This window comes from Engystomops pustulosus, chromosome 9 (genome assembly GCF_040894005.1).
Source record: "Engystomops pustulosus chromosome 9, aEngPut4.maternal, whole genome shotgun sequence".
In the NCBI taxonomy this organism is placed as follows: domain Eukaryota; kingdom Metazoa; phylum Chordata; class Amphibia; order Anura; family Leptodactylidae; genus Engystomops; species Engystomops pustulosus.
In genome coordinates this window covers 50534451-50559027 of record NC_092419.1, presented here as the reverse complement: position 1 = coordinate 50559027, position 24577 = coordinate 50534451, and the positions used below count along the sequence as shown (strand labels likewise).

Sequence of the window (24577 nt, the reverse complement as noted above, 5' to 3'; positions counted from 1 at the left end):
TCATTTTTAGAAGATTGGGGATGGTTCTTCTTAATACATTCACTTGCTGCATGACCAATGTGGTTTACAAAGAAACTGTAATAGTTTATTGAATGCAATCTGTAGCAAAAATACTCCAGCATTAAAGCTAAAACATTGTAAATAAGAGTTTATGTGTTAATGCCTGGTCCGCAACAACTGCAGACACTTTAACAAAAACATCTTAATAGAGTCTTCATATCTAGAAATAACATTATTTTATAAGTGCCGTATTTCATATTACACATGGAGGAGTGCTGGTGGTCCTGCATCCGGAGCTTTCAGATAATTAACTCACAGTCAGACATAGGTGAAATATTTATGTAGTACATTCTTCATTGCATTCATTTAGATTCTAGCATGGTCTTAATGTCCTGTGTGTAACATTTTATTTAAACACCTGTGTTACCAGACATAGGGGAGGGAGTTCGGACAGGACATCACCGGGTTCACTCATCACTATAAGTAATTTTTTTTTTAAATAATTAAAAACATTTTTGGATTCAGAGTATATGATAATAATGGAAGTTCAGTTTTCAATAATAATGCAAGTCTAACAGACTGTGTGCAAACAGATAATAATGAAAACAACCATAAGAATAATTATATCAATATTTATTTTAATGGATGTATAAGCATTTAAGCCACAGCGGTGTGCGGGCTACCATTTTGAAAAAGTTCTTAAAAACAAAGACTTCAAGTCACGTAATGACCATAAACCATTTTACTGTTTCTACACTGAACTGCTAATTTCTGCTGAGTTTGTTGAAATTTTAGTTAATGGGGTATTCTCATCTTAACTATTTATGACAAATGCACAAGATCCACTTCTGGGATCCACACCTATCTTGGGTACAGTGGTCCGCAAAACTCCTTCCCATGGCCGGGCGGAATGGAGATAGTAGGTAGGGGTATTACCTATTACCTCTCCATAAGCCCCTCATCTATTACATGGTGAGTCATTCATTATAATGTAATGTTACATTTTAGATTCTGTGGCCTCTGCATAAAAAAAATGTATCAGTAGGTTTGTATAACCCAGTACAGCAGCTGTTGTGTTTGAGATGCTAGTTTATATTTGCAGAGGTTATTTGAGAGATGACCACTTTAAATAAACATTCTGGGCAATTGCATTATCAATACTCTTTTTAGTGTTTTTTTAAATGTGTGGGTCATGCACCCTCAGTCGCTGTACTTTATGTAGGTTTTTCCAAGGAAACGATTATCCAAAAAGACTGTTGTTCCATGGGAGCAATTATCTAGACTAGTAAAGGTTGATGGAAATTCGGCTTATTCAAGGAAAAAAACCCAAATGAAAAAGTAGTGTTATTATATTATAGTAAGCAATTTAACCCCTCAACCACTGCAAAGTAGTCATGTGAAGATGACAGATAAGATAGTATTGCAGACATCAACTACAGAATAAAAAAAAGTAGAAATAAACTTAAATAGAAATTCTATAACCGGAACTATTTTTTCACATATTTCTGAGTGAGTTTTTGTTTTGTTTTAGGAATTTTTCCTAATTTAGATTTAAAAAGTGGTTAAGCTTATAAGTGAAGTCCTGATGTGCTGCTCCCAGGGTAACCATATGTGCTGTAGCAAGCCATGCTAATTAAATCACCAACCTTAAATGTTGACTCAAAGGGATTTTCCAGGTTTTAAAAAAAAGCACTTGTATAGGGAAAAAATCAAAAGATGCAGTAAGTTATATTATACTCTTGCCTTTGTACCCCATTTCGCTTTGTGTGAAGATATCTTGTCCACATTCCTAAGAGACATAAAAATGTCCTTCCCAGAATTCCCTCTTTTATTTAAAATCTCACCTGTTTACCAATATTAAGAGGTTGTGGGGGAATCTCTGTTTAAATGTTATACTGTGTTTATTGACCGGAGCTCCACAATTTCTCAATCTTTCATCCTTATCTTAGGTTCAAATCCAATAATAACCCACATGACAGGATTTTAAAACCATCACGACCGGTGACATTTTTGATGAGAATAAGTCACTATTCATACACGGGACTGCTACGTATTCTCTCCTGGTCCTTTAATTCCTCCTAGTGGCCAATTCCGCTATGCAGAGAAAATATAGACCAAACATAGTGTAGACAGTTCCCAAAAGTTAAATTTGTAATGCAAATTTACTCACATAAAAACCATAAAATACCTTTTTTGAGATGCCCCTATATTCAGTTCTGTAGTATCTAGATATCTCATCTTTCAGATCAAATAAGGATTTTCGTTCTGTTACCTGAAAAAAACAGATATGGACAGCCAAAAACATAGTTAGGAATGCAAGATAATGATCCTGTTTCTGACTATTTATGTGGCTGCTTATATCTCACAGAAATAAAAGTCTATGACACCAAAAGCTTATTTCTAGGTACTAAAGAACCAAAGATAGGGGCACCTGTAGTGACACCCCCAGGCAAAATATTAATCTTTACTGCTCATTTTTCAATTTTCTGAAGGGGATTTTTAATAGGTAGACAGTATAGGTTTAAAATAAAAGAGAGAATTCTAGAAAGGACTTTTCATACCCCATCTGAAGGTGCTAGTAGTTTACTCGGATAAAATCTGGCGACAGAATATCTTTAATACATACAATAATTTTACAATGGGAAATGTGTGTTCATGTATGTATTCCTCCCGAGGAGCAAATCTATAGACAGCTTATCACATACGTGATTTTTTTTTACATGAATACCATCTGTTACTGTTATAAATGCACAAAACACAAACATTAAACTACAGGCGGTCCCCTACTTAAGAACACTCGACTTACATACGACACCTAGTTACAAACGGACCTCTGGATGTTGGTAATTTCCTGTACTTCAGTCCCAGGCTACAATAAACAGCTGTAACATTTATCACAGGTGTCTGTAATGAAGCTTTATTGTTAATCCTGGTTCTTATGACAACCCAACATTTTTAAAATCCAATTGTCACAGAGACCAAAAAAATTCTGTCTGGGATTACAATGATAAAATATACAGTTCCGACTTACATACAAATTCAACTTAAGAACAAACCTGTATGTAACCCGGGGACTGCCTGTATTTAATTAAAGCTAAAAATAAGTGATATTCAGGTTTATTTTATAAAATCCTACTGACTTTTAACTGTGATATTCATTTGATATTTATTCCTTTCTATGCACGGCTGCTTCTAAATGCCTAATAGCCATTTGACAAATAAAAATGAGATTGTTGTTTCACACTGCTGATCAGATTGTTCAAATGTGAATATCTTAAGTGATTATTCAGCCTGTTAAATAATTGATTTCAGATCCAAATTATACATTAATACCCACAATTAAGACATATATACGTGATGTGCATCAAGACAGAAAAGTGAAAAATTACCGGAGCATAACAAAGCTTAGTTAAGTTATAAACATAAACAAAATTAAACAAACAAAACAAAACTACAATTATAATATATTCTTATGAAAATATAATAAAATCAAGAAACATTAATACATATACCACACGCATATACATGTGTACATTCAGTCTGCATGCAATCTGGAAGGATATTTTGGCAAGTTTTGAGGAGAAGATCCAGAAGCTTCATTTATGATGACCATAGACATCAGAAGAAAATGTAAGGTTGTATAACCATTGAAAAATGTTTTCATCTGATTAACAGTAATTCCACTGTTACGGTCATTGTTACGGGCCATCTTGGTAACTGGGACTATGACTATGACTATGACTGAATTGTTCAAATTCAGCTTTGCAGATTTTGTGATGTCTTAATATGCAATAATAGTATAACCATTGGATTTTATCCCTGTGCTGGTTGAGTTGCTGGACAATTGGATTATTTTGTACCCATGTTGGTAACTAGAGCCCACTAGTTTCACCTAATCATACAATTTCAATGATGCCAGGCGATGGATGAATAATCTTTCTGAGAATGTTCATGGAACATGATTTCATGGAAAGATTATTTATGGATGAAAGACCTTTTGTCACAGTGAAAGGTCTTTTGTCCAACAAGCAGCAATACAATTTCAATAACATCTGACTTCTTTAGAGAAAATGACTTGTCATTTTTGTGTTACAATCATTGGTTTTTATATTTCTCCTAAAGAACATTAATTATGGTCCAAATTCTCAAATTTTCATACATGTTATATTTTAACCTTTGGATTTTGGAACTTTCATTTATCTTCTTTCCTCTCTGAAATTTAGTTCTAGACACATCTAGCTTTAGCAAGTCTAGTAAGGAGGGAGTGGGAGAGTACAGCTAAAAGGTTTCTTTCTCCCCCAAAATGAGCATATTCTTATTAGTACAGGTCATAAAGTTCTATAAAGTTAACTTTTGAGTGTGGGAAATACAGTGCCCATAATGTGTTTCTTCCATTATACATTGAGCCTACTACTATAAACAATACATTTCAGGTGTAACACCTAATACAGATTTTGCATAGGGGTCCCAGTTTAAGTTACAACTCTGCTTAGGGCAGCAGATTTCCCTCTCATCTCTTTACAGGGTAAAGCAGATTTTATTATACCAACATCTCATAGAAAACTGGAAATTACAGATACGGTAGACTCTACAGGTCAGGAATGTCCTCCATGTATACACTCTGGACTATCATATTCAAGGTTTATAGAAACATTAGGTATGCTATAATGAAAGGATATAAAACAGTACAGCCTCACTCATTTATATACGGCAGAGTTGTGAATTACAGTTTACGACAGAAATAGTTCTAAAACCCAACAAAAGTTAATAAAATGTTGTCCAATTGTATTTTGTACCGGCAAAGGGAACTTGAATTTACAGTGAGAAGGGTAAGGTAAGAAGACACTTGTTCATCTCTTAGAACTAATAGGGGCTTTTAGGAGTCAAGAGTAGTGATGAGTGGACCCAAACCACATAGTTTTGGGTCCTGATCTGGCTCAACCCAGACCCGCTGTTACTGCCCATGATCAGTAGGGATCTGGCACCAATCATGCTTGTTAACTATTTACATTCCTCTGGCAAAGTCACCAGCATACTAGCATGCTGGCAGCACAAGGCTCTGCTGTTTTGGGTGGGGTTCACTTTACAATAATGTCATTGGAAGCAAAGTCAATTGCAATGCTGGGTCCCCTAATCACTAGTTAAGAGCACAAACATTATGATCCCAGTTTTAAATATGTATACATTTTTAAGAGATTAATTGATGATTTGTTAAAGTAGCAAGCCAAAATGGTTTTCCAGGCCTGGAGTGAAGGATGCCTTATATATAAGGATCCTAGTCACCTTTCACATGACTTCTCAGCCGTCACATGCCCTTTTTATAAATATTTTAATATATTCTTGACCAAATAAATCTCTTTTTAAACGGGACCAGCCAGCGCCATCTTCTTAGCGTTCGAAAACTGACTTTACCCCCTGAGGGGAAAAAATACCAACTAATTCATGTGTGACCTCTAATGAAAGTGATTGACTGTTGTGGTTATGTAATTGACAACACAACTTGATCACTTTAAGGCAAAGGCAACCAGACCCACAACCTTGAGGTGGCAGATCATATAACAGGTAACTATAGCTTATTTTATTATTTTATAGTTTTGTCTGCTGATTTTCTTTTTAGACAATTCTTTTGAAATAGTACCCTGAATTACCTGAGGCTATGCTATGCCTAATGCAGGTCCTGAGGGAGTATCATCACACAGAATTTTTTTTAATAAATTTAGCAAAATCTTTTTCAGATTTTATTTTTTTAAGTCATAGATCTGCATATGAAACACACAGATTCAGATTTACATTTAATCCAAAATAGTGATTTTCTCATTCACATTCATGACATTTCCCATAAGCTATAGTTTATCTGCAGCTTCAGCAACAATCAATAGGTTGACGTCTGTAGGACACTCTTGGTGTGATGTACAAGGTACCTTGTTCTCTCTATTCCTTATGCATGGCTTATGTAAAAGGATATATTTAAAGAAGTTTCACAGTCGTGTCCCATGAGAGCTTTCATCTAGAAATTATAGGAAAAGACTTGTTTTATGGAAGAGGAAGAGGCTGCTTTAAAATGAGAGCAGTTTCATGAAACATTACTCTGTTCTTGATGCTTCTCATTTATTCCCTGAAATGAGGCAGATGACGTTCCCTTGGTACATTACTACGCACCCGCAGATGTTCTGGGATTGATCTGCAGAGAAGACGCACAGCACTGCATTGATATTAAAAGCAGTATTTTATCTTAATGTATCTCTTATCGACAGCTAGTAAAAGTGTCCTATTTCCTGTTCATTTGGATAAAATTTTGTTTTTATTGATTTGATGAAAAATGTATAGTGGTTGCATGAAACCATGTGGAAGTGATAGTTTTCAAATGAAAAACAATGCTCTAATGGTCTTATGCGGCAAATATAGTCAAACATAACAGATAAGGTCTTTTACCGTGGAAATTACATTTTTTATTCATTTTCTAGGCTACTTGCTTGAAACCCCCCACTCCTTTATATATGTTTTATAATAGAAAGATGTTAATGACTGACTATGTGGGTGTCATCATACACAGAACTTGTTTTTCAACAGGTTAAGGGGGGGCACAAAAAAAAGTTTGGGAGAGAGGGAAAAAATGGAATACAACAAGAATATTATAACCTGCTGATGTTTTTCTTGACACATAGAGTCTTAAAGGGGTATTCCCATTTCAACAAATGAATTGTTTGTATTATAAAAAGTCATACAATTTCCCAATATGATTTCTGTACCTATTCCCTATGGTTTTCTATATCTCTGCTTGCTGTCCTTCTATGGAGAGCTTCTATGTTTACTTCCAGTGGACAGAAATCTGACCATGGTCACACAGGTGCAAGGCTCATTATAACACAGAGAGTATTCAGAGCTGTGTGATATAACGAGCCGTGCACCTTTGTGACCATGGTCAGATTTCTGTCCACTGGAAGTAAACACAGAAGCTTTCCATAGAATGACAGCAAGCTGAGTTTTACCATACCCAAAAAATAGTACAGAAAGCATATTGGGAAATAGTATGACTTTTTATAATACAAACAATAACATTTATTCGCTGAGATGAGAATATCCCTGTAATAACAATAAGAAGTGATGCAGGAGGAAATAAATAAGTGCTGTAAACATACATAAACTTCTGAATTCGGAACCAAAATCCCTTATATATCATATAAACATTAGTTATTATGGTGTTTCATTTAGTTTATCTCCAAACTCTTTGGATTTAGCTGTTGAGATTCAGCTATCCCTTATATCCTGTGTCTGTAAAGTTTTGGTTCCATATGCCAACAGAATTTTTCCAGTAATTATATTATTCTTGGTTCTGTTAACATGGTTGGGGAGTTTTTATCTTTCCAAAGTTCTGGTAATATCATTTTTGCTGCACCTTTTAAAAGGTGAATGAAGGATTTTGGATTTATGACATTGGTATTGTCATTTACAGAGGATAAAGCCAGTTTTGTATTTTTCCCCTTCGCTTCAATAGGACAGAGCCGTGATGTGTGACTACAGTTAGAATACATTTTAGCCTTTTGTAGTCAATCGTTGCCCACATGCATTGAATTATACAGTTTATATAATAAAGTGCACTCCAGCAGATTTTGCTTCTATAAAGTTTATGGTTAAAGTCAGATATTTCACATTCAAACCCAAATAGAACTCTAGTAAGTAGTCCATTACATCAAAAGTTTGGTAATTCCAAGACGTTTCCAAGTTTCTATTCTATCATGCCTATAGCAGGAGTAGTAATAGGAGCCTCCAAAATGACTGTGTTTGTTTTGTTAACCTGTTAAAACATGTAACACAGTGTGAATATGAGCTGCCAATTGTCGTGGAACCACCGAACTGGTGATATAATGGACTATTTATTAAAGTTCTATGTGTATTTACAAATGTGAAATATATAAAGTTAATTGACGCAAAAGCTGCTGGAGTGGATGTGGACTATATTCAAATACTGAGCACACAGAGCTTTCCGTCACACTGCCAGCCAATAGCACTGCCAATCCTGACTGTAAATGGACTCAAACATGGGGCAATTACTATCATAATCAATAACCTAATCTGTCATCTGATTTTTTATATTTATAAAATAGTACATTATATCTTACACCAAATTCCAGAGGAAAATAGAAAATTCCCTCTAACCATACAATAAAACATATGGTGATGGTTGACAAGTGGTGACCTATTGTTATAAATAAAGCATACAAAAAGGCAGGAAGGAAACATAGATTATAGGAACATTGACATTTTAATGTTTATGAATGTGGGACTCAGATCATTGTGCCTTTTCACAGGTCACCGATTCCAGCCTCTGTAATTATGGGAATTCAGAATCCCCAGTCTGACACTCCAGTGATTTATTATTATATTATAATAGGACAGCGGTGGTGACTATATATGGGAATCTATGATTTACATATACATGCACTTAATGGACCCTAAAATTACATGGAGAAAGAATGCTTAGTGAAATTGAATCTGTTGTGTATGATAGCATCATATTTTACTACTTACAGAAAGAAAGATAATAGGAAATGGTATTAAGTACGAAGAAAGTCTGTGATAGGAGAGGTTAAATGGTATTATCCAGAATGCAGGCTTGTAATATTTGTCACTGCCTTAGCAATGATACCGGGAGGGAGACATGTTTACATCCTATTGCACCATGGTCTCTAATAATGTCCAGGGGCTTAACTTAACCGTCTGAGATGCTTCTATGCATTAAATCGCCTTCTGTGAGTAACATCCTGACAACGCCATATGCAACCGTTACTGTTCAGCTGTTCACATCATGTTAGACTTTATGATTAATGTTCCTTCACCTTTGGTCTCCTTCAAAGTTGCTGTCCTAGAAAGTGCTCGATAGTTCAATATATAACACCTTGTGCTAGTATTAACATGTACAAGGTCATTTCTTTATCTACCATCTATACAATAAACCCATTATTTCTTATCCTTACAAATTATTAATCAACTATTTCTTCTTGGTTTAGGAATACTGGAAAGAGTTAAAATTACAAAATCAATTAAGATAGCTATATACCTCTTATATGTTACCAAAACAACAACTGTCTTTGGATTAACATATCCAAACACTAGAAATAAATTAGCCAAGACAGTTTTGTCAAGGTTGGCCACTTATCCAGTGAGTATTGCAGTTCAGAACCTTTCCATCAATGGCAGTTGTCTGGATTGGGCAAGTTATATTTTAACATATTTGATTTTTTTTGCCGGGTTATAAACTGGCGCTGGTGTTTTTAGTTCCCCTTCTCCATTCATGCTAGTCAGTCAAATTAATACTAATATATAAAGGGCTATGCACAAGGTTCTGTATGTTTATTCTTAAAGGGGGTTATCCAAGAGCATAAAAAAAGAAACATTGGTGGGCAAGACAGGACCATTTAAAAAAATAAACATGTACTTACCTCTGTGGTCCCGCGCAGCCATCTCTCCCAGCATGCCCCTGTTTGTTCACAGGGGCACGATAGCTGCACTACATTTAACTTTTAGCCGGCCTATGGGGCCGACCGCACCCACCCATCCTGCATTATACAGCTCTGGAAGTGCCCCTGCTTGTTTAATAAGACACAGACCAGAGATATGGCATCGTGAGGAGCGCCCTCCTGGCCACCAATGTTTTTTTTTTTACGAACTCAGACAACCCCTTTAACTTGAATTTATATACAAGTTGGAACAGGAATATTTTGTAAGTGTAACTTCAAAGAGTCGCTTTAACAATTGGATTTTAAAAATTTGGAGTTGACATGGGAACAAGGATTAGCAATAATGCTTCATTGCATTTATCTTTGATAACTCTTACAGTTGATAGTTGCAGCATGAGGTTAACATTCAGTTAACTATCAGCATCCAGGGTGATTCACCAGAGGTCACAGTGGACCGAGAGTTCTGTCAATAACTAGGGGTCACCTGAAAATTGAGTGTACTTAAGTCGGGGACTGCCTGTATATACAGTGGGTACAGAAAGTATTCAGACTCCTTTAAATTTTTCACTCTTTGTTTCATTGCAGCCAATTGGTAAGATCTAAAAAGTGCTTTTGTTTTGCTTATTAATGTACACTCTGTACTCCATCCTGGCACAAAAAAGTAGAAATGTAGATATTTTTGCTAATTTATTAAACAAGAAAAACTGAAATATCACATGCACATAAGTATATAGGTCCTTAGCTCAGTATTGACTAGAAGCAGCTTTTGAGCTAGTACATCCATGAGTCTTCTTGGGAAGGATGCAACAAGTTTTTCACACCTGGATTTGGGGATCCTCTGCCTCTTCCTTGCAGATCCTCTCCATGTCCCTCAGGTTGGATGGTGTGCATTGGTGGACGCCATTTCGAAGTCTCTGCAGAGATGCTCAATTGGGTTTAGGTCAGGGCTCCAGCTGGGCCTGTCAAGTATGATCACAGAGTTGTTCTAAGGTCACTGCTTTGTTATTTTAGCTTTGTGCTTGGTTTCATTGTCTTGTTTGAAAGAGAAACTTCGGACCAGTCTCAGGTCCAGAGTACTCAGGTCATCCAGGATATCTCTGTACTTGGCTGCATTCATCTTTCCTTCAATTGCAACCAGTCATCCCTGAGGCTGTAAAACACCCCCATAGCATGATGCTGTCACCACTGTTTCATTGTTGTGATTCTATTTGGCAGGAGATAAGCAATGCTTTTCTCCACTCATACCACTGAGAAATAACGCTGAAAAGTTTAATATTCTCCTCTTCAGACCAGAGAATCTAATTCCTCATAGTCTAGTAGTCCTTCACATGTTTTTTTGCAAACTGTATGCAGCTTTCATATGTCTTGCACTTAGGAGAGGCTTCCATCACACAATCTGCCATAAAGCCCTGACTGTGGGAGGGCTTCAGTAATAGATTATTTTGTGGAACTTTCTCCCATCTTCCTGCTGCATCTCTGCATAAGTAATCTTGAGTTTTTTTTTTACCTCTGTCACCAGGCCTCTTCTCCTATTATTGCTTAGTTTGGCTGGCGAGGAAGATTTGTGTTCGTCCAAAACTTCTTCCATTTGAGGATTATGGAGGCCATTATGCTTTTAGGAACCATAAGTGTTAAAGAAATTGGGGCAGATTTACTTACCCGGTCCATTCAAGGTCCATCGGCGCGTTCCCTGCGGTGGATTCGGGTCTTCCGGCGATTCACTAAGGTAGTTCCTCCGACGTCCACCAGGTGTTGCTAATGCGCTGAAGTTCATTGGAATGCACTGAACTTCACCAAGCTGGGCCGAGTGCAGGTAAGCGCGTGTCCAGCGACACTTTTTTTTTAAAAATGCGTCGGTTTTTCCGAATCCGTCGGGTTTTCATATGGCCATGCCCCCCCATTTCCGTTGTGTGCCTGCCGTTGCACCACAATCTGATCGCGTGTGCCAAAAACCTGGGGCAATTCAGGAAAAATCGCTGCAAAACGGAAAAATTTGGGTAAATCGCTGTAAAAACGCGATCCGGGCCCTTAGTAAATGACCCCCATTCTTTTGTAACCTTGGCCAGATCTTTTTCTTGCCATAATTCTACCTCAGATCTCCTTGGGCAGTTCCTTAGACCTCGTGATTTTCATTTGCTCTGGCATGCACTGTGAGCTGTGAGGTTTTACATAGACAGGTGTGTGCCATTCCTAATGAAGTCTAAACAGTTCAATTAAACACAGCTGGACTCCAAAGAAGGAGTAGAACCATTTCAAGGAGGATCAGAAGGAAATGGACAGCCTGTGAGGTAAATATGAGTGTCACACAGCAAAGGGTCTGAATACTTATAATCATGTGAAATTTCAGTTTCTCTGGTATGATAAATGAGCAAAAATATCTACATTTGTTTTTTTTTTCAAGATGGGATCCACATTAAAAAAAGAGCTTCTCTGATCTTACAAAGTGGCTGCAATGAAACAAAGAGTATCCACTGCACATGCAATACATGAGGCTCCTGTATTGGAGCCACAACGTTGCTCAAATGATGGAATAAAAGTTCACTTGCATTTTTCTTCATTCCAATCCTGTGCTGCTCTTATTTGTGAAGTACCTGTGGCGTGGCTCTGCTCATCATGCGCCTATCTATCCAATATATTTATCAATCTATGCATGGATTTAGCATTTGTGGGACACCAAATTAAATCTGAATCTTGTCTGATTTGCTTCAGATACAGCTTTCCAAATGACGGCTAGCTGCATCGGATATGTGATTTTTATGAAAACTCTGTGTTTTAGAAGACTAGAATGGGGTTATATACCATTTTCTAGGACTATTGGAGCAACATTGGTTTGAACTTGAATCTTTTGAAAAATTCAATGAACCTTCTGCGAATCATGGAGGATTCGCTCATCTATAGTTTCAAATACACATTTATCCGGATATCCCCTTTTGCTGAGTTTCCATGCAGAAAACTTTGATTCTGTCTCTAGCGCATATTATAAACCAATTTTATTTTAGTTTTAAGTTTTCCTTTATGCTTGAGGCACCATCTACATCAGATTTTACAACCTAAGCAGTAAATAGCTGTAATATGCTATCCATGCCTTTGATGAACACTTATATCATTTCAGTAAAAAAAAACAAATTCAGAAACAACCATGGAAATAGAAGTATAATAAGAGCTTTCACAGCAGCAAGCCGCAATGACTGCAGGAAAAGCAATTGAGAAGATGTGGCAAAAAATGGGAGGAATTGAAGAGATAAGTGAATCAATAGATTAATGGGGGTGCCCCACTGAGAGTTACAACATCAATTTTCCTTGCTTAGTGTGCCCGTAACCACTTATCATGAACAGCACCAAAGCGGAAGACGATTTAAATTTACAATTGCTTTAATTGTGACAATACATCTTAAAGATGGGAAATATTAATTATATTTCCATCATTACTTATTACATGTCAATGACACAGTTTACCAGGGAATGTAAATAGAGTTTATCCACCATGTCTGTTTCAAGTTATGTAATAGCCTACAAACACGTAAATGACTGTATATAAAAGACGTGTAATATAAAAGCAATGCAGTCTGTTACTCAGTGCAGCGGAATAAGTGCAAATACAAGGAAAACTAGATCTGAATGCAAAGGAAAGCAGAAGAAAAGCTTTACCGTAACCCAGAAATGGGAGACAACTTTACATTTTACTAAGAAAATATGTGATATTGATATGATAATTGATAATATGTGATAAGAAAATATAAAGTCCAATAATTATTATATGGCACAAAATTTCATAATGATACATACTAATAGTATTGATTGAAGGTCTACTTGTTTTGTAACAACAAGGACATATGGGATAGCCAAGATTAAACCAGATTTATAGCAAGCAGTGCCCACACAGTCTACAGTATTCGAAAAATTGATTAATTGTAAAACAGACATGAAATAAAATAGTTAAAGAGGTATTCCAGGAATCAGCATAATTCATATACAAACAGGTCCTTAACCCCTTCCCGCCGCGGCCCTTTTTCGATTTTGCGTTTTTATTTTTCACTCCCCACATTCAAAAATCTGTAACTTTTTTATTTTTCTATGTACAGAGCTGTGTGATGGCTTATTTTCTGTGTAACAAATTACACTTCAAAATGGTGGTATTTAATATTCCATGCCGTGTACTGGGAAACTGCAAAAGAATTCCAATTTTGGTGAAAATGATGAAAAAACACATTTGGGCCTTGTTTTTACAGATTAGGGATCAGTACATTCATAAAGATACTAAAAATGTATAGGTTTTATTATCTTTAAGTAAATTTTAAAAAGTGTAAATCTTTTGTACAAACATTTTTTTTTTAATTTTGGCCACTAACTTTTTCATACTTTGGTGTACAGGACTGAGCAAGATGTTATTTTTTGCGAATTTTTTAAAATCACTTTTTATTACAATAATTAAGTGTTTGAAAATGGCAAAAAAAGTGGCTTTTCAGACATTTGGGCGCTATACCTCTACAAGCTTCACCACCAGGAATAACCATTTTTATATTTTAATAGAAGGGGCATTATAGGATGTAACAATGCCTAACATGTTTAGGATTTCATTTATTTTTATATCAGTTTTTAAGGTAGGGGGGTGATTTGAACTTTTAGGTTTTTATTTAAATAATACAGTATATATAGTATTTTTGCAGTATATGTAGACCACCTAGGGTACATGAACCCCGGTTGTCATAGCAATGGATCACTGCCCCCGATGACGTCACAGGGTGTGGCAATCTGAACCAATATGGAGACGCCCATGCGAGGTAGGCATTTAAATGCTCCCGGTAGCTTTGCTGGGGCATCAAAATGGTTAACACCACAGATCACAGGTATTAGAATGGGTGTATGCTGCATTATGGAGCGAACACCGGGTGTATGAAGAGGGCTCAGCCCGTGACTTATGACTGTGACGCTTGAAAATGTAAGCTGTAGTTTTTGATAATATTGCCTATATGTTGGAGGTCATTGTCATGCTACAGAATATTAAAAAATTTCTTTACCTTACAGCATTTTGTACACATGTGGTTCCATTCACCATGTTTTGGGCCGTGTTTTAGCTGCACAAATTGTGGCCAGATCATGGGTCACACAGAGGCCTATAATACCCAATCATGGTGCAATGAGCATGGAGTGTCTGATTGCACCACGTAAGACCTGGACATCCACGCCACGAAGTATAGATCATTTCCTATCTTTTGACTGAATTGCGGTGTGGCAGCTGAGCTTCCTATGGAGACATGTCATCATATTTCATGATTCCTCTGATTGTTAGTTGGCACATGACAATACATAAGGAAGGAGTCAATTAATTGTTGGTTATTTTCACTATTATTTACTTATGACTGTAAAAAGAATGATCAGTTCATGGTAATAAAAGTTGAATAATGAGGAGTCCTTCCAAAGGTCTCGAATAGAAAATTCTGTTTGAAGCAATTAAAGACCATGTTATTAATGCTAATTTAGCCTTTTCTCTCCAACGCTAATGCAAATCATCATGTGTTATTGTTTACTGCCATCTTTCATTTATCAGATTTAAAACATTACAAAGCCCAGTGCTGCTTATTTACACCAGTGACATTTTTAGCCGGCCCTTTGAATGAACACTATGGAATATTAATAGAGTTGCAAGTTTAGAAACGAAATGAGAGCAAAGATAATTAGTTCTTTTATCTCCATCTTAAAGAAAAGAAGAAAAAAAAAGGTTGATTTGCCCTTTAAATGGTACAATAAAATCCAATTGGCATCCTGTGGCGTGCTCAGAGTAGATAATAAGTCATTCATTAGTATTAAAGGAAAAGGTTTAAATAGTGTTTGTTATTAGAATTTGGCTGTCTCATTTAGGAAGTGGCTGGGATGATGCAGATTCCTGAAATCTATGGCTGATATCTGCAGTAATTACTGATAACACTTAAGCCAACATGCTTCTAATCAGGATGTCATCCAATACAATTATTCTCAAACCCTGCAGATCCTTCATTTCCTAGGATGTTATGAGTCACCAAATTCTTACTCTGCACATTTCTAATCTGATGGTCTGGAGTTTGGGGAGGAGGGGTACATTAAAACCTACTAAATAAACAGTCTATTCAATTTGGGTTTTTGCCACATTTTTTAAAAACTTTTAGCATTTTGAGCATATTTATTTTACCTGAAGAATAATTTGATTTTATTTGCACTCGCTACACTGTATCACTGTATCACTGTATGCAAATGGTTAATACAGAATATGGAAATACATTTTACAAGTTTAGGGATTTGTCTTTGAAGTTATAACTAATGTTCATTTGACAATACATGTTTTAACTTCTTTTTATTAAAAGCTGGCCAGACTACTTCATGTTTCTTGTAACGTGTGTGTAAGTGTGGGGGGGCAGGATATTCAGTAATTTACCAATAGACATCTATTAAATGTTTTGCACCGCTTTCCTGAAATGTAAAGTCAAGACCCCCGGTCCAGGAAAGTCTTTTATCTCATCTGTGATTTCTGTCCATAACATTTTACTAGATGAAGGGTCATATGATCTTAACAGTCTATGATCAATTTATCTTCCCGGACCTTACGTTTGTATTTATGTATACTATCTTAAGGTCATGAAAGGTTAATTGGTTATGGACAGTTAAGATGTGATACATGACAATGCATCACATTTATGAACCAGGGGGCATTACTTTACATTTCAGGAAAGCAGTGCAGAACTTTTTAGAAATGAATATTGGTAAATTACCTAATATCATGCCCACCCACCCACTTCAAGCATGAAGTTAAGTGGCCAATCGCTTGCTTACAAATTTCACGATAAACTGCTGGCACGCCACTGATTCATAGTTCATGCACTGATGCTGTAGTTTTGACCTGATGATAAAAGCCGTTGGAGTGTTTAAACTCATAGGGGCAGATTTCTCAAGCTGTCTGAATGTCAGAATATTTCTAGTTGCCCATGGCAACCAATCACAGCTCCCCTTTAAAATATTCATGACCACTGGTAAAATGAAAGCTGAGCTGTAATTGGTTGCCATGAGCACCTAGGAATATTCTGACTTTCAGACAGCTCAATAAATCTGCCCCATAGCCTTATTAATCAATAAAAAGCTCTCGCCTATTATTAACTCTGGACAACTCTGATATATGCCCTTGTTTTTTAACTTCCATTTTTACATGCTATAATACTATGTTAGAGAAATTTCAATGTAAAAATCCCATACATTGCAGTTGCTTCCTAAAGTCTAAGATATGTCACAGGGCTGTACAGAAGTTGTCTTAATCGACATAAATAGTTTATCCAACAAGACTCACTATTACAGAAACACTGTCAATTTACCAATCATAATTTTCTTTTGCTCTTATTTTTTTGTTTTTGATAATAATGGTAAAAATACATAAACAAAATAAAAATCAATCAGCAAAAGAGTTGTCTCTGAAAAATCAATGAGAAACAAGTGTAGTTTGTGGTGGCACCCATTGAATAGAATTTCCTATAGTATGACAGGCGACTATATGTATACACAGGGGAACACACTACATACTGAATATATGCTAAATATACATTAATGTGAGTTAAACCCAGGAGTCCAGTACTTATGTTCTACCCACCAAGCCACCTGGCTCAGTAGGTAGTCCACTGTACCTTACCTGACAGCAGATGTTTAGAGGAAACATGATTGAGCATGTTGCATTTTAATCTTTTGGAAGCTTTGTTCTTTCAGTAGTTTAGCTGCTGTCAGAGGCTTACCTTAAGCTCAGATGACAGCATGCCTAAACTGGCAATATATTTTAGATTAATATTGGTCAAACTTGCATATTTCTGCAAAAGCAATTATCTATCTAATAGGTAGAGATGTCTTCTCATGCTCCCCGAAGGCGAATGTCAAGGTAGTGAAGAAACACGATGTTGGAATCCAAAGTCTGTGATCCTTTTATCATTTGCATGTTCAGCATATTGATGAGGGGTAAAATTCTACATTTGATATATATGAACATCAAACTGATAGCTCATGAGTATGGCACCACCATTATGGTGGGTGTAATATGGCTTAAATTTTTTGGCCATATCACAGCCCCACATAGAGGTCTATAGCACCCAGTCACAGTGCAGTGCTCACCCCTCCTCCATCCTACACATGGCCATACAAGAGGCTTTATTAGTTGTGTGGACTGCTATACCCTCCGAGCTTTTAAACTTTGTGCTAATAGACCTTAAAAACCATGGTCACACAAATTTTCCTGTTGACTGGTAATTTAAACCTCATTTATGGATTACTTGTGTCTTAATATAGTCACATAATAATTGGATGAATTCATTTACTTAGTGTTTACTTACTTGAATGGATGACCTGTTAAGTATAACTTATATTTACCAATAATTGTCATGTACTTATCTCTGAATCAAATACAATGCGATTAAAAGAAAAATAAAAAAAAATACTGGCACACCACAAAAACGAGGCTGGATAACCTGGGATGGAAAATCACCCATAGAAATCAAGAATGTAAACTGTTCAGTTTTCAGTGGTTGATATAGTCACTGATAACAGTAGACTTATTGGAGTTACTACTACTATATATTCGTTAAGAAATTTTATACATTTACCACCAAATAAGTCATTAGTCATAATACAAATAACGATAGTTATTTGAGGAAGCAACAGGCGAAACGCACGTCGGGGTGAGGGCAAGACGGCAGCCAAACAATAAGGCAATGTTCTCCCTATGAATAACTTTATACAGACTTTGACAAACAGTGTTTGAATGTTGAGATAATTACAGTGTTGGGAACATATAGACACCAATGAGACAGTCTTTATACTGTATCTACCACCTTATTGTTAGAGGCTAACTTATCCTTCAATAATCTTGGGACCATTTTTTATGATTCTTTTTTTAACTGATTTTTGTTTGGTTTTTTAATTAATTGTGAAATAAAAATTTGTGAACTATTTTTTTATTATAAAAGTGGTTAATTCCCTTATTTGAAGTTTTTGCTAGAAGATTTCCCAGAAATTAAGCAAATAAAGGACAAAATCAAATTGGTTAAAAAGTAATGATAGTAGTTGTATTAATAATATTACATGTGCATATACCAGGATTGTGCAGAAATGTTTTCTTCATGTTCTGGTCTTATTAACTATGAATGATGATCACCTTTAGAGAAGTCCCCAGGCAATCCCTGGTACAAGAGAAATGATTCATTTATGTGTGTGTGCGTGTGTCTATGCCGCTGCGTCTTTCTGGAATCCTTAAGGGAAGATTTTAGAGCATGCTTTCTGCAAGCCTATTTGATGGCCATCAGTCTTTGTTATTCACGGCATTATATGCCTCAAGCCCTTTGTAACTATTGTTCCATATACAATCTGTATTTTCCTACAAAAGATTTGCTGTCGAAGAGATGTAACGAATGATAAAGGAGAGGTTCATATTCCATCCAATTTTTCATTTTCTTATCTTAATTGCAAACATTTGAAAAGAACTAGAATTATAAAATATGAATTTTTGAATGTGTTTATGCTGCTGCATCTTTATTGTATCACACATTTGATTATATATCAATATAACTAAAATAATTTATCTTTTTGGATTTATCTAAATAATTTATCTAAACTGACAAGCAACTTGTATATTGTATAGATGAAGGTCCCAAAGTTGTCCATACATGTGTATGAGACGTTCTGTATTAGTAGTTGTCTGAAAATTATTTGGATAAAGGCTTTTAAAAATGTTTAGACATTTAGATACATTTTGTCATTCTGGATTATGTATTATACACTATGGCCCTAATATATAATGCCTTGTGTGCCAGATTTATTGTACAAAAGGCATGAAAAAGTTGCAATTCCTGACAAATTCTATGGATTCCAATTTTTTCCCCCTTTTGCTCCATGAGCGCCACGTAAACAAAAAAAGTGAGTGCAACAGGGTGGGGAAAAAGGCAAGCGGGACTGGCACATATTTAGTAAAAAAATTAACATGGCCTTTACCAAATATAGGTGAGGGCTATAGGTAAAGTCTTCTCCAGGCCAAACATGGGGTAGATTTCAATTCCAGAACATGAGTGATCCAGCAGCATTACTTTATGTGAGAACCTTTTAGCATTCCCAGCATGTGCTGAGTATGAAGACTGGTCCACCAGGTGCCAATTTTAACTTGTTCAGCCACTATATTTGGAAATGACCCTCAGTTATGTGCTGAATTTATAAGCAAACAGAATTGCCATATAGCCAAATGTCAAGGTTTTCTGATCATTTGTTACCAAATGATTAGTAACCCAAGAAAATTTACAAAAATAACAGTTTGGTTGTGAACTAAGTAAAAATGTCTAGCTCTATTTTAGCACTCCAGTACACTCCAGTGTACATTTCCACATTGGTAAAGACTGCATTGTTAAAGGAAACGAGGGACGCTTATCAATATATCCAAGCACTATGACTGTGGTAGTCTTATATATATTATCCCTGGTCTCCTTCCATTTGGAATCAACTTTTACAATTATGTGAATGATCCAGAAGGGCTCTGGGGGGCTTCAAAGGCTATAACACTGCCCCCTGCTCTCAAGGGGAGGAATTAGCATGCAGTAGGACGGGGGAAGTCCACACTGTGAATCTACAGTATGGAGGTGCTCTACTAACACCCCCAGAGCCCTTTTGACTCATTTGCTAAATTTTTAAAGGTTGATTTTATAAGGAAGTATGCCATGGATAACAAATATATGAACATTGATACAGTTACGGTGCAAAGATTTATGAGTAAGTGTCTTAGATTGATTTTGATGATAGATTTTCTTTGTCAATGGACTTTTATTCTACCAACTTATGCTATTTATATAATATGTGTTCTATCATGTTATAAATTTTTCTGACTATTCTGAGAAAGAATGATCAAAATCCCCAAAGACACATGGCTTTCTATACATTGTTTGATGGTCCTGAATGACCTTGAGAGGGCTTTTTATTACTGGAGATGTTCTGTAACATTTCATATCTACACATGGTCATTGCACATGTCTTTCATTGGTACATGTAATCTGTCCCAATGAGGTCATAAACCTTAACTTAATCTTCTTTAAACTATACATGAAATATCTGTTGTGGTGCTTAAGAGAAACTCATCTTAGACATTTGATTGATCCTTAAATACTGTATTTTATTCCAGTACTTTCTCCAACTGAAAAAAATCGACATTTCTGATGTACGGGTAATAAAAAATGAAATGGAATTAGTTATGTGTTTAAGCAGAAGTGCGAGATATCAGGAGGAAGTGCGAGTAATTCAAATACATTTTCATCTGACAAATTGGACTGTTGTATTGTATTCTCTTTGTATTCTCTGTTTTACTCTTCATTTGAAATGTTTGTATTCTCTCAGTTTGTTCACAGTTTTCCCGTGGTGTCTATGCCATCTTTGGGTTCTACGATCAAATGTCTATGAACACCCTTACATCATTTTGCGGTGCCCTTCACACATCATTCATCACTCCAAGCTTCCCGACAGACGCAGATGTACAGTTTGTTATCCAGATGCGACCGGCACTTAAAGGAGCCATTCTATCTCTTCTCAATGATTATGACTGGCAAAGATTTGTTTACCTATATGACACCGAAAGAGGTAAGAAAAACATTAAGATATATAAATACCTGAGTAATGTTCTAGGAGCAAACCCAAAGATATAATATTTGTTTTCTTAACATATTTATTAATTATTTCTTGAGATTATTAAGTAACATTACATGCCTAGTGCTCAGTGCTCTAATTTACTAAAAATTATTTTCTATAAATAACCGATCGCTGAGAGACATTGGAGGTATGTCTGAAAAGCTTATGAAGTGCCTTACACAGTCATACAATGTGATACTTTTATTGACGCCTAGCTTTGTACTCCATTTGCACAAAACGTTTTGCACCAATGGAGTCTTTCACTCACCCCTGGCCACTTTCCGAAAAGGGAGGAATGGCGAAGACATGGAGATGGAGGATTCACTTTCAAAACAGTGTTCTGGCATGAAACCTCATTACAATTGACTCCAGTCCCCTACTAGAGTCAATAGCAGTGTCTATTTTACAACAAGGCCTGTGTTACATCCTGAATTAGGTGCATGCTGTGCTGGGCAATGGGGTATCAAGACTGTCATGAAAAATGCCTCTATAGATGCACATGACTTGTGTGGGGTGATTTGAGAGCTGGTAGACTCCATTTATTGAAAAGTAAATTGATAGAAAATTCAAATGTGCAACATTAAAAGCATAGATTTTATTAGAACTTAGATATTGGGGCACATTTACTAACAACAGTGCAAACTGCACTAAATGCACACGTTCTTCATGAATCTGGCACCCCCTGTACAGCTCCAACAGAGTGCACCACTTTTTATTGGTGCACCTTTAAAATGGGGCATGCAGCACAATTCTGTCAACTTTGCATGTTAAATCTGGCACACAGTCCGATTTAGCTCTGGAATTTATGAGGCAGGATGCTTAGTGTACCAGCGCCATAAAAGGGTTGAGTGAGACATAAATTTTATGCAAAGTCCGACAGAAAACTGGCGCATGGCCCTTAGTAGATGTGCCCCATTGAGTATAAAAAATTGCCATGAGCTGTTACTAAAACTCCCATAGGAACTAAACATAAAAGTCCACACATAGGTTATATTTGGTATAGCAACTCTGAATTGTGCTGGATTACAATGGAAACATTCCACCATTGTGCATGGAAAACATGGACAAGTGAACTGGCTTGTTACTCTGGCATACATAATCATTTGTGTGCAAAGAGGAACGTGAACCCCTTCAGCAAAACAGCTTTGTATTGTTATTGAACCTGCTTGCTACAAGGGTAATGGCAATAATTGGAACATATTGCGGCTTTTTATACGCCTACACTACATGTTATCATATTGTAAATCCTGGTAAAACCATGGAAAAAGTGTTAGGGGGTCATTAAAACAAGCATCTGCATAATGCAGGATTTATGCACATCAGACAATGGATTTCTATCAACGATGTGGTTAAAATAATCCCTATTATGCGTCATTTCATTTTAAAGTGGAGGAAAAGGATTCTAGAGTATGTGAACTGGAGATACATTGAATGTGGCTTCTGCTATGATTCTCTGCCCAAGACAAAGCTGAATCTGATAGAGGGAGAAAAGCTGAGTTTTATTATATATGTTTTCAGTAAGATGTTAGAGTGAAATAGTAAATCTATTTGATTTTATATGAGTGAGTGTTCTACTGATAAATTGCTTTTTGGCTCGTCAACCATGAATAAAAGTCTACTTAATGATTCCATATTTTTACCTGGAACATCTGAAAGACACAAATCTAGATCAGATCTTGAGTTGTGACAAATATGAGAAGTACATCTGAGATTTATGTTTTTGCAGGCTTGAACCCACTTAGAACTTCAGAATTTGCTTTCTTATGTGACTGAATGAATAACCTTAGGTTTGGCTCTTTGGTTAACAACCTTAGTGCAATCCAATTGAGATCTTATTTGGAAGAGGGTTGTCATGTTTTAAGGCCCCTCACATGGCGAAGTCTAATCACCAATCCATAGGAGAGGTCATTATTGTCTAGTGGAAGTCTCAACACTGGAAATTCAGTAAAATGGAACAAAAGATATGCATACAGCGACTACATTCTAATTGGAATGCCATGGATGACTGAGCTATGTACTTGCATTCTCTTCAGCTGTCCCATACGGGCAAATAAAGCAATGGTACACCTGCTCCACTTCCTCTCAATTCAGGAATTAGTTCACACTAGTCACCTATGCTATAGCGAATGTAGCCTATAACATAGGTATCCCTTTCATATACACTGACATTGACTAGGATTCTTAAAGATCTGTGTGTTCATTCAGAGCCCAAAGATGTACAACTAAAGACTTGGCCAGTTTATTTTATGGAATAAGCAGTAAATTTCGTGGGCATCCTTGTTGCTGTGTGCATGAAGGGTGGATTAAGATTTCCATGGGCCCTGTGTTGTATGAATATTATAGCCCCTACAAGTCTGGAAGTCACTTCCTACAAATGATACTAGCATCAAGCTTCTTGGGGAATGTAGGATGCATCCTTTCTGTCGGCTTTCAGTCTGCAGTTTAAGTACCTTTAGAGGACCTTTAGAGGTCCGGAAATGGCTCTTGTGTCCATGTGTATTGAGAGCAGGAACAGATGTACAAGAATTTTATGGATAAAGGTCCTTCTTAGTAGAAAATTTAGTGGGTGATTTGGGTGGCCATGGGCCCCCTAGAAGCCTTGGGCCCAGCTACCGCCCAAACCACCTATATCATAATCCACTACTGGTGTGCATAGATGCATATAATCTATTTACCGTCATAACTAGTGGTTAGTCTTCTGTGTCTGTTCTTTTCATTAAGAAGAAATCTCGGCACTCAGAGATACCAGTTTTGGAATTCTGATTACCAGGATCTGTTCTGTATTAGCTCTAGAATATTTATTGTTGGGATTTCTTCTGTATCAGTTCTAGAATATACTCTTTCGCACACTTGGTGAGAAGGGCTGAGTGCCCACCATATTTTTTCATATTCTTTTTCACTCTCAATTTTCTGTCTTTATTTCCCCTGAACCTACTCTTAATCTCTTTTGGCCTCGGACATTATTGGTAGGCATCTTGACTGTGAAAGAAAGCAGACTAAAGTGATGCGTTTTACATTTATGCTATGCTATTCATGCTATTCCGAGGGGCCTGCTGATAGAAAGTCTCAATATTCCATTCCACCATTTGTATGCTGCGTTTTACATCTTCTTCATCTTTGTAAGATATAATTTACATAAACACCATACCGCAATCAAACTTGTGACACACAGTGTTTGTTTTCTTAGCAAAAGAATGGACGCATAATGAAGGCAGTCACATTAAGTGTTTGCCATTGAATCAACAACAATTTCTGACTTGGTTTCATTGCATTTTTTTCTGCAGTGTTTAAGCAGTGAATGCACCTTGATAGATTCAGCTATGATGATCCATGTGTGCAAGTGGTAGAAGAGAGTCCATCAATTGTAATTAGCCTTTGTGCTGGATGCAACGTCAATGCATTCACAATGTCTCATCAAGTATTCAGGGATAAATGAGTCTTCTGCGATCAGTGATAGG

The 24577-nt window shown here is 36.4% G+C and overlaps 1 protein-coding gene across 4 annotated transcripts in view; it reads left to right on the top strand.

Moving 5' to 3' along the window:
• GRIA3 (glutamate ionotropic receptor AMPA type subunit 3) overlaps positions 1 to 24577 on the top strand; it is a 231320-nt gene that overhangs the window by 41770 nt on the left and 164973 nt on the right. For all 4 annotated transcript variants that reach the window (XR_011849648.1, XR_011849649.1, XM_072123433.1 and 1 more), the window contains exon 3: positions 20832 to 21071. Coding sequence is in view for 2 of the 4 variants with exons in the window: in XM_072123433.1 (XP_071979534.1) it covers positions 20832 to 21071 (240 nt within the window). In the remaining 2 variants the exon portion in view is untranslated. The remainder of the gene's footprint in view (positions 1 to 20831; positions 21072 to 24577) is intronic.